Here is a 14,999-nt window from a genome sequence, read left to right as displayed (position 1 = left end):
CCCACCTCTCTCGCACTCTAAACATTAAAAAAAATATATATGAGTGACCTGGAAATGCTTCACAGCTCCTAAGTTGAAAGCTGTTTATATTCTTTTTAACTCAGTCTTTGAATTGGTTCTGCCCTCAGCTTCCAGTCTTAAGTCTATTGGTTCCTTTCCCTTTCCCCATGCTGATATGGTCACTTTTTCTTCCCTCTTCGGTGGCAGCAGTGGCTGTGCTGTTGACAGGCATCCTGATTATCATAATTGGAGCGTTGGCAGCATTAGGATTTTTCCACTACAGGAGAACTGGCTCCCTTTTGCCTTCTCTGCCCAAGCTACCAAGGTCAGTTTCATCATGTGGAATATTGATTTTAGAAGCTTGGGTGATGTGACTATGTGAATAATTCAGGGTTTTTTGTTTTGTTTTGTTTTGGTTTTTTTGTAAGTTAAAATAGCATAACATGCAGCTTAACCTATTCTGTAGAAACAAAAAGTATTGAACTTAAAAGCCATCATTTCAAATCACAACCTCTTAATCTACTGCTTTTTTGAAGCCTGAATGCAAATCACACTTTATAGTCCAAATAGTTATGCCCACCGGTGGGGATTCAGGTTAGACTGGAACACAGTCTGTAGGTTGGACCAGGCTTTATTCCTGCAAGTGCCAAGTTAGCCCTCTCTTAGATGTCAAGCATTCAACAATGTGCTTTAACACTTCTGTGTAGCTAAGGCAACTTCCTACCATATTTGATATATGAATTCAGAGTGGGAATTGAGCGTTTCATTTAAGTAAGCTTTAGCAATATGGAGGAGAGGGTACTATTGCAACAGGTGGCTTAAAAAATCGTACACTGTTTCAATTACTTTATTTCAGCTTAAGCAGTCTAGTTAAATCCTCTGAAAATGGAAATGGGGTGACCTTCAGATCAGGAGCGGATGTTAACATGGATATTGGAGTGTCTGGTTTTGGGCCTGAGTCCGCCATTGACAGATCAGTGGTGATGGTGAGTGTGGCTGCAAAATGGCTGTATGTTTACTGTTTTATAAAAGAAACACTTTTTATAGAGAATAAAATTAACCTAGAATAAAAATGAAACGGTATGCTTCTCAACGTAAAGTCTTTACAAAATTAGGAAACATTACGTTTTTGCAGAAAGGTCTCTAACATATTAGTAATAAAATTGCACTTTACCCCTGCTCTAAGCCACACTTGAATCCTAAACAGTGTTAAGTTTAATGAAAATCTTAAAGAGTCTTATGTTTTTTGGGGGAGAGGGGAGAGAGAGCATGGTATTGTTTTTATTTGATGACTCTTTGTATGTTAAGGGAAGGAGTAGGGAAATCCATGTTTCCTAGTCTTCTATATTTTCCCACCAATGTGTATAGTTGGGATACATAGTGATTTTAGATGCAATGGTTGGTTCAAATCACAACTCTGCCGCCTTCTAAGAATGTAATAATAGGCATGAAGCTTGATCGCTCTGACCCTCATTGTCCCCATCTATAAAATGGATACAGTAATACCTCTTGTGAGGACCAAATGGCTACTTTATGAGTATACTAGTACAGGATCTATAACCAGGACTGGAAAATAACTTTCAATATTTTGCCTTTCTCCCAAATCTTTCATGTTTAACCTCCGCATAAAAGTACAATATTACCTATTCTTTCTTCTTTCCCCTCTCCTTCTTCTCCTCTTTGCTCTTTTTTCCACCAGCCACACTTTTCTCTGCTGTGCAGACCTATCCCCAAGTGAATATTTGCATTAACGAGCCAAAGAGAATGTGGGTGTAAAAGAGTGTTTCTGTTTCCTTGATCTGATGAATTAGTGCATTTGTTACTTCATGTGATGTTTGCCGTGTGGAGGCCTTGTGTCTCCTGGCTTTTTCTTTAAGTTCTTTTTGGATAAATTTGGCATAGCAACTAGTATACCTCCAGGTGTGAGGAGGGCACCTTCCTTCCTGTGTAAACCAGATACTTCTTTTCTCCGTCAGAGTGAACACTTTGCCATGGAGATGGGGAAGCAGCCCATAATATTTGAAAACCCAATGTATGCGTCCAGGGACAGTGATGTCAAAGTGGTTCACCAGCCAACCCAGGTAAGAAGTCACAGCCTTTTCTTTCAGGTTCTGCTACTACTGAACCTTGTGCTATTGAATAATGCCCTCCTAGGGTTCTCCTAATTTTCCCTCAAATGGAAGGAAGCAGTGTTCCCACCCTTCAGGTTCACTAAATGCGATAATAGGACTGACCCAAGGGTATGACACCAATGTGTTGCAGAGTCGCTGAGGCTTGGCAACCATTCTCGGAGTGCTGACCAAGAGCCTTGTCATGCTGAGTGGTCAGAGCAAGAATTACGAGTCCACTCAGGGGCTTGGCAAGCAGTGCCTGACTCACACAGACTCTCTGTAAATATTTGTGAAACGAACAAGTGAATGATTGTCAGGTCATTATGTGGAGATTTGGGGGATTGGGTATACTCTCTGGGTTCTTATTGGTATCACCGGTGTGTTATTTGAGGTGACCTCCTTATGCTTGCCTTTCACATACTTTTCTGAAAACTAAAGTCCCCAACATTGATAGGCAGATACTTAAATTTCCTTTGGTGCAGCCCTGTTACTCATCTTTAAGAGGAGCAGGGAGGTGACATAGGTGAGTAGATGAAGGGAAAGAACTTTTCCCTGGACCTGGAACAGTAGCTCCCACACCACTTCTAGTGCCTGTCAGCATTTAGCCTACTTCCTTTGTTGAAACAACTACAGCGTCAGGGAAATGCAGTTTCATGGTTAATACCTAACCTTCATTTGAAATCATAAGATATGGTACCTTTTAAATATAAAAAGGTTTATTTTATGGATAGCATTCTTAAGATCAGAAACAGCTGCATCTTAATCATTTTTCCTGATCCTTTGATATCCAGGTAGCAAAAATATGATCACATGATACAATAGATGTGACATTTCATTTGGCATTTTCGCTCGAAATAAAATGAGGCCATGTTTACAAACACATGTTTGAGAAGAAACGAAACAGTGAATGTAAAAATATAGGAAAAAGAGTGAATTTTTACCTTGTAATTTGTTAACTATATATTCATGGTAATTTGGGCTTAGGAGGGAACCTTGGAATCACATGAATGTTGCAGAAAATGTCTAGAGGGGTATTAATTTCATTATGTCTCTTGTTTCAGAAATTCAACCTCTTGTAAGCAGTCATCTCAGAATAGTAATTTTATTCTAAATATCCAAAGATAAGAGTCTCAGTTCTCCACTGAGTTTGGGAATAATTCATGCTGTTCCTCTAAGATTTGGCTGCCAGTATACAATTGGAGTTGTTTGTCTGAAAATATGGTCAACAGTGGAAATAAGGCAGCACAGAGAACACAATAAAATTGTCATTACTAAGTGAGAGTGTGACTGTGATGGGTGTTTGCCTCCCAGGACTAAGGCATGAGACAGATGACATAGTGGTTGGTGCTTTGATTTTGGGGAGATGGGAATGGTGTTTAGTCCTAGGGCACGGGATTGTTCTCCTAATAAGACAAATAGCGCAGGGCGCCTGGGTGGGTCAGTCGGTTGAACGTCTGACTTCAGCTCAGGTCATGATCTCACAGTCTGTGAGTTTGAGCCCCGCATTGGGCTCTGTGCTGACAGCTCAGAGCCTGGAGCCTGCTTTGGATTCTGTGTCTCCCTCTCTCTCTGCCCCTCCCCCGCTCATGCTCGCTCTCTCTCTCTCTCTCTCTCTTTCTGTCAAAAATAAATAAACATTAAAAAAAAAAAAAAAAAGACAAATAGTGCCTGACCATGTCTGTGAGAAAGCAAGGCAGTAAAGAGAACCAAAGAGCTGGTAAGAAACTTCACAGCAAAACTTCTTTCAAAACTGGATAATATCCTTTAATATGCATGCAGGTGACTGTATCTGGAAATGTGGATAACCAGAACTATGGAAGTCCCATAAACCCTTCTGAAATAGCTCCAGACACAAAGCCGGCTTCCCCAAGTGCTGATGCAACTCAGGTAATAGTGTCTGGCTACTGAAATGGTATGGGATTTGCAAAGGGCTTAGGAATTGCTGGGTTTACGAATGCTAGGGGAGACTAGGGAGACCCTGATAGGCTCATGGACCCAAGACAGGCAGTTAATAAAGGTAATTTTTAAATAATAATAAATTGAAAATTGTTCCACTAACTAAAACCACATTTCTAGCATGGATTGAGATGGAATGATATTCCTTGTGACGTGGGAGACCATATGGAAAAAAGAAGGGCAACTGGGGCATTGAGTATCTGACTTTGGCTCAGGTCATGATCTCGCTGGGTTTGTGAGTCCGAGCCCTGCGCCAGGCTCGGTGCTAACAGCTCAGAGCCTGGAGCCTCCTTCATATTCTGTGTCTCATCCTCTCTCTGCCCCTCCCATGCTCATGCTCTGTCTCTCTCTGTCTCTCAATAATAAATAAATGTTAAAAAAAATTAAAAAAAAAAAAAAAAAAGAAAAGAGGGGCAACAGATTTCAGGATCTAGTCTCTTCAGACTAGAGTTACTTGATTTTACAGAATGACTTAGAATAAAGAGTTCACTGTTGTCAATCACACATATAGAAGACCTTTTCCTTTTTCATGTAATGTAGTTTTTCTACAGTCCACATCTTTGTTCCCTGAATAATGTACTGTGTTCTTAGCTCTACTGCTGTTACCTATATTCACCACGAGATGGCACTAACTCATACTCTCTTCATCTGTCCATCTATCCATCCAACCAACATTATTGCCCTCGGTGTGCCAGGTACAGGCTTTAACACTGGAGATTAAAAGAAAAAAAGATCATGAATAGAGCTTCTCTGTCGTGCTTTCAGGCACTTTGAAATTTTTAGATTGGTCTACAGAGAGAAATTCAATTAAATTTGATATGAAATTTTGTGTTAATATATAATCCATCACTAGTTTTAATGGACACATATGAAGCTATTTAAGATCTAGCTGTCTGATTTTGGGCAAAATATTTTTCCTCTGGTTTTTAGAGTCTTTATGTTTCTCATTGGGCTCACTATTGGCATAGTTCTTTGTGGTACAAAAGTTTGTCTATGCATTGCAAGACATTTTAGTATTTCTGGCCCCTGTCCATTAAGCGTCAGTAGTGTCTCCCCCAATGCCTTGTGATCCCAGAAATCAGCCCCACTCTGCCTCAGCACCCCCATTTCCAATTGGGAGCAATAGGATCTGGAATGTCTCAGTTTTAAGGTTCTATGACCCCTGTAAAGTAATATAAAGAAACAAATCCAAGGGTAGTGAGAAATCTGACTATTTACACAATCCTTGTTTCTGAAATAATCTGTAAGCATAACTGGTATCTGCAGAGTTAACTTGGAAGTCATGCTGAATTTTCAGCACCTCAGAAATTGGTTTCTATTCTGCTTGTTTGGATCCAAATAAAAGTTGAACTAAATTAATGCTAATGAAGAGTTTATAACAAAGGTCTCTACCTTTTCATATTTCATTTACTAATTCCTTCTTCTGATACACACATGCACGAACACACATACACACACACACACCAGACACATAAACATGTCTTAGAAAGGAATTTCCAGTTTTATATGTTTTCAAGGGACTGAATTTTTTTAAGCTACATTTTAAAATGGATTTTGAAGATTAATTTTCTACAGACACCAAAATACTTGGATGTCACAAGTCTTGAGTGTCGCAATGTTGTGTCTCTTGAGTGTTCCCTAAATCTGACTCAACCCCAAGGCAGTGCCAGATTTATTTTATATTCTCAACTTTTTTTTCAGTCCATTTCAAGTCTAGTGATCCTCTCCACTGGACAGAGCTCTCTCCCAGCCTGAGCAGGAAGGGGAATGTGGTGGAGATGTTGCAGCCTCTGACCTGCACATCTGTCATCAGAAACAATGAACACTGAAAGATTTTTCAGACGAGAGTGGATCTTCATCAGTTATAGTCTCTTTCTTTCTCATCTTCACCTTTGCAGTGTGTTGGCTCTTCCTCTGTTTTGTTGTTTTTAATCAGTTGAGGCTGAGACCCTCTAAGGTCTGTCCTACGTGCTATGTCTAGGGATCTCTCTCTATCGGTTGTCTTCTGGGCACTGAGATGGCAGCTAATGTGGCTTAAAGCAGTAAGGCAACACTTGGTTAGGCTCTCTCTAGGTTGACATTAATGTGCCAAAGTGGCTCACAAATGTGTCTTTCATCAGTAAATCTGCTCAAAAGACTCAAAGCTAGGAGCAAGAATTCCTATGACTCAGTTCTATTGTTTTCCAAGTCATGTTGACATGCACTGGATTTCCCAAGGAGATAAAAGTGAAAATCACCAGTTTCTCTTGTTAGTAATTGCTTAACTCCAAGGAGCCCATCCCATAAGCGTAAGCTTCCAGAGTCCAGGCTCTTGATCTAAATGTCTTTGTCTTTTTCTTGGTGGCTGCCATGTACAGAGTAGGTGTTCACTTACATGTGGGTTATAGTGAATGGTCTTCTCCTGTAGTCATGTGCCCCCTACTTCCTCACATGTTGGCTGCCTAATTTCACAGAGCAAGAGATGTCCCTAAAACATATGGGCTACCTTAGCTTCCTGCTGGAGTAGGCTGTCCGCGCCCTTGCTTTCTGTTCCTTTGTCTTCTTCCATCTCGAAACAGCCAGAGCTGTTTCTGGCACTGGCACCATGGGTAGCTTTTCAGCGAGACCTGGGCCACCAGCCGTAGTCTGTGGTGATTTCTCCTTGGGTTCTTCAGTGTATGGTCCTCTGAGTCCTATCATCATTCCCTACGTTTCCACCTACAGTTCAGTTATATGCGCTTGCTGTGACTCCTTCCTCATCTATAAAATAAGAGCACCTACCTCAGAGTTGCCAGGAAGATTAATTGGGAAAACTTGTAAAACTTTTAGACTAACCCCTGATACATAGTAAGCTCTCAATAGATGCTGTTTTTTGTTGTCACCATTGCTATTTTGATTACAGGAGGAAATGATGAAGGGGAAGGGATAGGATTGAGTTGACCAAGGATCAAGACATCATTTTAGGAAATAAGAGTTACAATCTGGCTTTCCCCTTAAGTTTTAAGCAGCCCCTGAAGAAATCTCTTGCCTGTCTCTGTCAAAGCTTCTAGATTCTGTTGGCACAGATTCTGTCAACTATACGTGTCAAGTCAAGGAAGTCTTTGAACTTATTAGATGAAAAGAGCCCAGAGACTTTCAGTTTCAGTTTGGGGACTGTCTGAGGAGGAACTGAACAATGTACCCATGGGTCAGGTCATGGGGTCCCAGGTCCCAGTTTGCTTTTTCCTTCACTCAGAAGACATTTTAAAACCTACATGGAGGTTGGGCGCCTGTGTGGCTCAATCGCTTGTGCGTTCAACTCTTGGTTTGGGCTCAGGTCATGATCTCAGTTTCATGAGTTCAAGCCCTGCATTGGGCTCTGTGCTATTAGCACAGATTTTCTCCCTTTTCTCTCTGCCCCACCCCACTTGTGCTCTGTTTCTAATAAACAAACAAACGTAAAATTAAAAAAAAAAAAAACTCCATGGAGGAACAAATCCATGCAAAAAATTCCATTACTGAAGGTTTTCTGTTTGCCCCTTTTCATTTAGGCAACAAAATGGAGTATCTTCAAACGAAAATTGAAACCAACTACCAACTTTGAAAACCCAATCTATGCGGAGGTAATTGTTGACAATTTTTGTTCCCACAGGCGTTCAGCATTCTTTCTTAGCAATAACTTGCCTGGCTAAGGTGGGTATACACTCAGATTATTCTGAGCAAACTGGTAAAGATTTGTTTTCTTCACACAAAACTGTTTCCAGTCCCACTGGGGGAATAAATGGCTGATTCGTTTTTCCCTGTGGTCTTAGATGGAGAATGAACACAAGGACAGCACTGCTGTGGCTCCCACTCCCTCTCCTTCCCTCCCTGCTAAAAGTTCTCCAAGGAGAGACCCAGTGCCAACCTATACTGCGACGGAAGACACTTTTACAGACACCGCAAACCTTGTTAGAGAAGACTCTGAGGTATAGCTATGCCATCTGTTTAGGGATCATTAGAAACACACTTTTGCACATATATTTTTTACAAACAGATGAAGAAAAAGTTAACATTCAGTACTTTATTAAAAAAATATATTTTTTCCCATTTGCCTGTAGTTGGAAGTGTCTTTGGAAACCGTGTCTTGTGTGTCTTTTTTTTTTTTTTTTTTTTACTTATGCTGTCTCATATTTTTACAAGTAATTATCACAGTGTACTATATGGATATCTTTGCACTGAAGCTATCTGAAGGTAATGCTATAAATATACTGTACATTTGTAAATTTTGGAAAGATTATCACATCATTAAATTTGCTGAGAAAAGTCTCTGCTGAATTGGTTGGTGATCATTCCAGTAAATGACCCAACAAAGAAAGGAATTGACTTGGGGCCTTTCGCCATGTCTAAAGAAGAGGTACCACTCATATTCCCTATAGGATTATCAAGCAAAGAAACCCAGGCCCCACTCTTGGGTCCATTTTTACACCTCAGCACTTAATGTTCAAGATTAGCTGATTATTCGATTAGCTGATTAGTAGGCATATGGATACAGGGCACTGTGTGTTATCTAGACATCTGGGTCTGACCATAGATGCCTCAGATAATGCAGAAGGTAGAAAAAAACCAATTCAAGTTCACCCTTCTGCATGTTTGTGTTGTCTAGCCAGAACACTTTCACATGTGTTACCTCACTAGCTGTCAAGTCAACGTTTTTATTTGTGATGTCTGTGAGAAAATTCCATGTCAGGAGGTACAAGTGTCCCGCAAAGAGTTTGTATCCAGTCGAACGAGCTCTTTTGCCTGATGGACCATAGGGCAGTTTCCATCCTTGCCTGGCATCTCAGGCGGTCACCTACCCCAGACACTGGAGCTCACCAGCTGAATGACTCAAACCAAATCTGTGTCTTCATCAAGTAAGGTGCAAAGCAAATACCAGTTAAGCAAAGCCTCAACTGGGTTTTTGTTTCTGTCTGAAAATATCATTATAATGACTATTTATTTCCTAAGTTGAACATGAATAGAAAGGGAAACTGTTCTTATTGAGCCTTTTTTTAGGTCCTTTTGGCTAAATTATACATTTGTATCGGAATGTACTGTAGAGCCTAGAGTTTCTCTTGAATAGTGGGCATATCTTCACAACAGGACCCATGGCAGGAATATACAAGTTCCATACTGAGTAGCATTTCTGGCTCTCTGTGCTAATATTGCACATTTTTAAAACAATGAATGGATGGATGGATGGATGAATGAAACATGTACTACTGATTATTTTGTTACCGAGTTCTCAAAATATTTGTGGCTTGTATTTTGAGAGCTTCTTGTAATTTTTTTGAAATATACTTTGATTAGAAAAGCAAACGGAAATGATGCTGCTGAAAAATTTCTAATAAATGTGTATTTTATCAGACTTCTTTGGCGTGCTTCTTAAGACCAGCTCATGAATCGGTTGTATTTCGCTGTACACAGAGCTCAGGGCTGTAAATGCCAGGCAACCTGAGAGCTAGGGGTGTCCAGAGTTCAGGGAGGGGAGGAAGAATTCCCAGCACATGCAGACCTGACAGGCCTGGTGGGGTAATCTCAGAGGGGAGTAGCTCCTTAGGTTCCCACCTGAACTCTGGGGAGGCAGCCCCTTTAATTGCCTTTCAAAGTCAATTTCCACCTCTCCTTACGCTGTAGGCCCTGAGCCAAGTCCCCCTTTTCGGATCTGATTGTGTTCCAGAGCTCAGTGAAAGGACCCACTGCTGAGGGATCTCCGAGCTCCTCATGCTGAGCGTGACAGAAGAGCAGTGAGGACAGTTGCAGCTGGAGAGAGTTTTGTTCCAAATTGGAATTCAAGCTTCTGTGGGGTGTGTATTCTGATGCATTAACATGGGGGTGGCTGCATCAGCCAGTAGAAAGTGTGAATGCACGGGTAAAAGGGAGCCAGGAGAACCTGCACTTGGAAATGTTTGTAATTTCCAGCTTTGGTATTTGTTTTGGGCATTAAGCTCACTATGAAATTGTTCTCAGGAATTTCTTTTATGAGAATTCATTTTCTGCTCAGCTTCATTTCCCGGTGTATCCCAGAAAGGACTCAGAGAGCCTGCTGGTGCCTTCCTGTCCTCTCTAGGGGACTTTGGCCCTCCCGTAGCCCCTCCTGGTAGGCTCCCCCAGTGCCGGGTTCTCCCCCTGCTTCCTTCCTTCCAGCCAGGGCAGCTGTTTGGAAACTCTGCCAGTGCAGGAACACCGGGGAGACAGGGCACTATTTACAGGACTGAAGTTGAGGTTGCTCATCATTTTAGCACGTGAAACAGGGGCAATTTTAGTAGCAGACATGGAGTATTGTGTGCAATATAAAATCATGACCACAGCAGGTGTGTCCACCCAAAGCTGTCAGATCATACTGGTCACCTTTTTCCAGGGTTTCCCAGTAAGCTTTCTACTATTTATTCACTCACTGATTCACTCACTCACTCACTCTCTCTGTGTTCTACCAGCACTCAGTTGCAGACAAAGGGATGCAGAGACCACGGGTTTCAGGAACATATGTGACGGGAGAATTTTCCATTGAGAAGTCCATCCATTACATTGGTTTTTCTCTGAAATGGAAAAAGACCAACGTTTGATTTTTGAGGTGGAATATTTCAGACTGGCTCAAAGACAGTTAAGAACTATGTAGGCCCTGGGGTGAGGGAGGGTTCTAAGGAAGCTGGTTGGAGATACACAGGTTTTCCCAGGCATCCTAGAGAGAGCCCTGGACTGCAGGCTTGAGTCCTTGGCTGCCCTTGATCTCTCAGCCTCTGTTCCGCCTTCCCCCTGTGTTCATCATGGTCACAAGCCATATGTCCTAAGGGGGATACTATGTGACTATGTGTTTCCTTTCTGAAAGCTCCCTCAAGAGAATAAAGCTAAAGTTGCTTTCTTCACATCTGTGATTTGCTTTGAAATAAGCCAGTGTGTGCTGGGGAGAGAGTGAGGAACAGGATAGAGATACAAAGAGATTGGCCACAAGGCAAGAAATGTTGCCGCTGGGCCTTGGGTCCATGGGGGTTATTATACTATTCTCTCTATTCTGGTGTATGTTTCAGATTGTCCTGAATGAGCTAGGAACTCACATCCTTCAGTTTGTTTGCTGTCCTCTCTAAGTAACACACAATCATGAATTGTCACGAGAGAATCCCGTGTTACAGGCACCAGCAAATCACAATAGCTAGTAGAATGTTTACACGCCAGGTTCGGTTCTCAATACTTTACGTGTTTTATCTCCTTTCATCTTCATAACAGTCCTATGTGGTAGATACTATTCTCCCCATTGTACAGGTGAGGAACCGAGTGGCTAAACACCTTTGGTTAAACACTAAAGTCGCGCAGCCAGTAAGCGACAGGGCTGGAATTTCAATCCAGCTGTCTCAACCCGCTGAGAGATTGATTGGGTGCAATCCAAAGTGGCAAAGCTGGCCACTTCTCTCAGACGATGCAGTCTAGTGCAGGAAACTAATCCCAATAAAATGTGTGGGAGCACAGGAGGACAGCGCTTGTCACAGATCTTCACATTTGACCTCCAAAGATGAATTTGTCAGTAAAGAAGTCCAAGGAGGAGGGGAGACAGAAAAGATAGCATGGGCAAAGACAGGGAAGTGGGGACGGACATGGTGCAGGGGATGGCACAAGCCGTGCTGTGTTGTTCCATCGGATACTGCTTGGGTGAAGATCCTGAAGACATGTAGCTGCATATGTAGCTTAGAGAAGGTTGGATGGGCCCATATATGAAGGGTCTCTGATGCCCTGGAAAGGAAGATCCGCACCGATTGGCTCACCTCAAAGTGACCAGCTTTGCTCAGTTCTTTTGGTCTTACCAATTCTGAGCCACTCCTTCCTGGAAGTGAATCCAGAGCATCTTGTTTGAAAATCAAGCCTCCGTGTTCACTTTGTGTCTGTGATGTTGTGCAATTAATGATAAGAAGCCAAACGAACAGGTCTCTAGAAACTACTAGGGGGCATTGAGTCCCACTTACATAACAATATTGCCAGTCATTGAGTGCTGTCTCTGCTTATGCGGACCAGAGAGGAGGGGCACCTCTTTCTGTTCCTCTGAAAACTGATGCCCCCTGATGATAGCCATCATCACAGGACAAATGCCTTCATCATAGGCGCTAGGCCATCCTCCTGCTGTTCATCAAAGCCCCAGAGGCTCCTTCTATAAAACAGGTTGGCCATGGGAGTCTGATGTGAAATGTGTGTAAAGAATGTATTCGGCCCACTTCCTGGCACAGAGGAAGCCCTCAGTCCACAGTAGCCATCCTTACTGTCATTAATTGAGTGGGGGAGGAAGGAAGAGTTTTTTTTGAAAACGGGAAATATATTTTTAAAAGCTCCTTGGGTGATTTTAATATACGGCTAGCATTAGAACTACTGATCTAATTACAAGAGGCTGATCTTTGATTTTTTTTTTTTTAATAAAGGATGTTATGGGGATGGTCAAAATTTTATTTGGGCCTCTGGACGAATGGACACATCTTGTCTGTAATGAGGCCGGAGTGGAGATGATAAAATTTGGGGTCTCATTTTATTGTTACATAAGTGTAATGAGAAGGCAATTAATACCCCTGGGCATGAAAGATGGGAAAACCAAGACCCAGAAAGGTAAAGTGCATATTTAAGTCACAATGTTCAGAGCCACATTTCTTGTCCCAACAAGGCAGGGGTAGGGTCTTTCACAAAATTCCCAGTGTCTAGCACCCAGGACTTCACTGGATTGAAGAACAAGCTGATGTAGAAAGTTACTTTTTTTTTTTTTTTTTTAATATTTATTTATTTATTTTGAGAGAGAGGTTCTAGAGCTACAGTGGGGGAGGGGCGGAGAGTGGGAGAGAGAATCCCAAGCAGCCTCCGTGCTGTCCAGCACAGAGCCCAGTATCTCACGAACCTTGAGATCACAACCTGAGCCAAAAGCAAGAGTTGGACACTCACTAACCGAGCCACCCACGCGCCCCAGAAATTTACTCTTTTATCCCTTCCCATGTTTCCAGACTTAGCTCCAAGGGACTTTTCTTCCATTATGTTCTGTTTATTAGTTTTCCTCAGCCGCATTGTGGCTATAACTTCCTCAAGAGGCCTCTCTTAGGAGCCAGGGAATAGAAAACTTTAAAAAGTCCTGAGCTTTCTTGACAGTAACACCACTTACCTCCAGTCAGGTAAGACACGGTCTATGACCAAGAGTCCAACTGTATAGTTACAAGAGAGCATTTGTTGAGTTGTTATGGTTTTATTTTGGGGCAAGTTCTAAGAATAAAGCATTTCAGAGTGACACTTCAGTTTTATAAGATGAGCAACCTCAGGTTGTTGGCACAGTACTTTGTTGCCATTTTCCAAATCTTAAAGTGACCAAATACATTTGGTGGAGGGCAATGGAGGCTTATTTGCAATAAAAACTCAGGAGGCAGGGGGGACATGAAGGGGGTGTCACTTTATCTGTCTTTGACCTCATGTATGCGGCTGACATGGACTTTAGTCACATTGAGCACAGCTCTAACTGGCCACGTGCCTTGGGTTAGTCTTTTCACCTCCCAGGTGATTAGTAGCTTCACCTGGAAAGTGAAGGGGTTGAACACAATTATCTCTAAGTTCTCCTCTAGATTTCAAGTGCCATGGTTCAATGATTTATCTGTATTTGAGCCTTCATGTGGAGTTCTGTTCATTTCAAACCTACTGCAGCTGCTCCAGTAAGTTCTAGGCTTGTTACAGAGATTTCAAAGAAGGCGGATTCAATGACAGCATCTTAATTTTTATCCTCAAATGCTGTCTCTCTAGGTGAGCTATCAAAGAGATGCATTTTAGAAAAAAAAAAAATTTTGTTTTTAAGTATTTGAAAGACTGCCTGTCAATTTTAGGGCTGAAAGCTGCCATGAAGTGCCCCTTTCTGCAGGAAACTCCCGCAAACATTGTTTATACATCCAAGGCTTCAGGGGCCTTTCATGGGACCCCAGGCCCATACTGAGCTTCCTAAGTCATATGAAGGGACCTTAACCAGAAGGACCAATGGTATCCTGCTGACTTCTGATGAGATTCCAGGCCCATGCATGGTCTCTGGATTAAAGAAGAGATGAACCTAGGAATAAAATAAATTAATCACGGGGCTTCCATTCTTTGAAAGTTAAAATCGAATTTATTTTTTAATTATGGTGAAATACACATAACATAAAATTATTTTTTTAATTTTTTTAATTACATTTACTTATTTTTGAGAGACAGAGTGAGACAGAGAGTGAGCAGGGGAGGGCACACAGAGAGGGAGACACAGAATCCAAAGCAGGCCCCAGGCTCTGAGCTGTCAGCACAGAGCCTGACGCGGGATTCGAACCCACGAACTGTGAGATCATGACCTGAGCCAAAGTCGGGCACTTAACCGACTGAGCCACCCAGGTGCCCTGACATAACATAAAATTTTAAACTTGAATTTGTAATCATCCATCTGCTATCTGGAGCCTTTTTGTTTTTATTTTTGTTTTCCAAGATGGTCTTAGAAGGCTGTCTCTAATGTCTGGAAATCACCGAGGTGTGATATTTCCTTCTGCTCTGTGTCAGAGCAAAAAGATGGCACAAAGAGATGGCAGGAGACATAGATCAGGCAGGTCCAGCCCAGGAGGGAATGCTCTAGTCACTACGATGGCCACGTGGGTTACCACTCAGAATGGGTTGCGCTGTGGTGTTTAGAGTATAAAGACACCAATGTTAATAACTTAAGCAAACGGCCACCAAGCTCTGGTTTAGGAGTCAGTTTTGGCATCTCGGAAAGCAGACATGGAGCCATGACTCTTTTCCTAACTAGCTGGCTGGACTTGCCCACACTACTATTGGGCTTTGCAAAACTTCGGTTTCTTACCTAAAAAAAAAAAAAAAGAAAGAAAAGAAAAAGAAAAAAGAAAATGGAGATGATAAACTCCACAGGACTCTCATGAGGATAAACTGATTCATTTGACAAATAGTGAATGAGCATCTACTAGGTTCCAGGGC

The 14,999-nt window shown here is 42.0% G+C and overlaps 1 protein-coding gene across 3 annotated transcripts in view; it reads left to right on the top strand.

Moving 5' to 3' along the window:
* LRP2 (LDL receptor related protein 2) overlaps positions 1-9,414 on the top strand; it is a 200,626-nt gene extending 191,212 nt beyond the window's left edge. For 2 of the 3 annotated variants that reach the window (XM_045480110.1, XM_045480108.1), the window contains 6 exons: positions 208-325; positions 857-986; positions 1,977-2,081; positions 3,891-3,998; positions 7,577-7,648; positions 7,838-9,414. In XM_045480110.1, coding sequence (XP_045336066.1) covers positions 208-325; positions 857-986; positions 1,977-2,081; positions 3,891-3,998; positions 7,577-7,648; positions 7,838-7,999 — 695 coding nt within the window. In that variant the 3' untranslated portion in view covers positions 8,000-9,414. The remainder of the gene's footprint in view (positions 1-207; positions 326-856; positions 987-1,976; positions 2,082-3,890; positions 3,999-7,576; positions 7,649-7,837) is intronic. The other variant, XM_045480109.1, reaches the window with a different exon arrangement.
* Positions 9,415-14,999: the final 5,585 nt, after the last annotated feature.

This window comes from Leopardus geoffroyi, chromosome C1, assembly GCF_018350155.1.
Source record: "Leopardus geoffroyi isolate Oge1 chromosome C1, O.geoffroyi_Oge1_pat1.0, whole genome shotgun sequence".
Lineage (NCBI taxonomy): Eukaryota > Metazoa > Chordata > Mammalia > Carnivora > Felidae > Leopardus > Leopardus geoffroyi.
The sequence above is the reverse complement of the archived record's forward strand: the minus strand, read 5'-3'. Positions and strand labels throughout refer to the sequence as shown.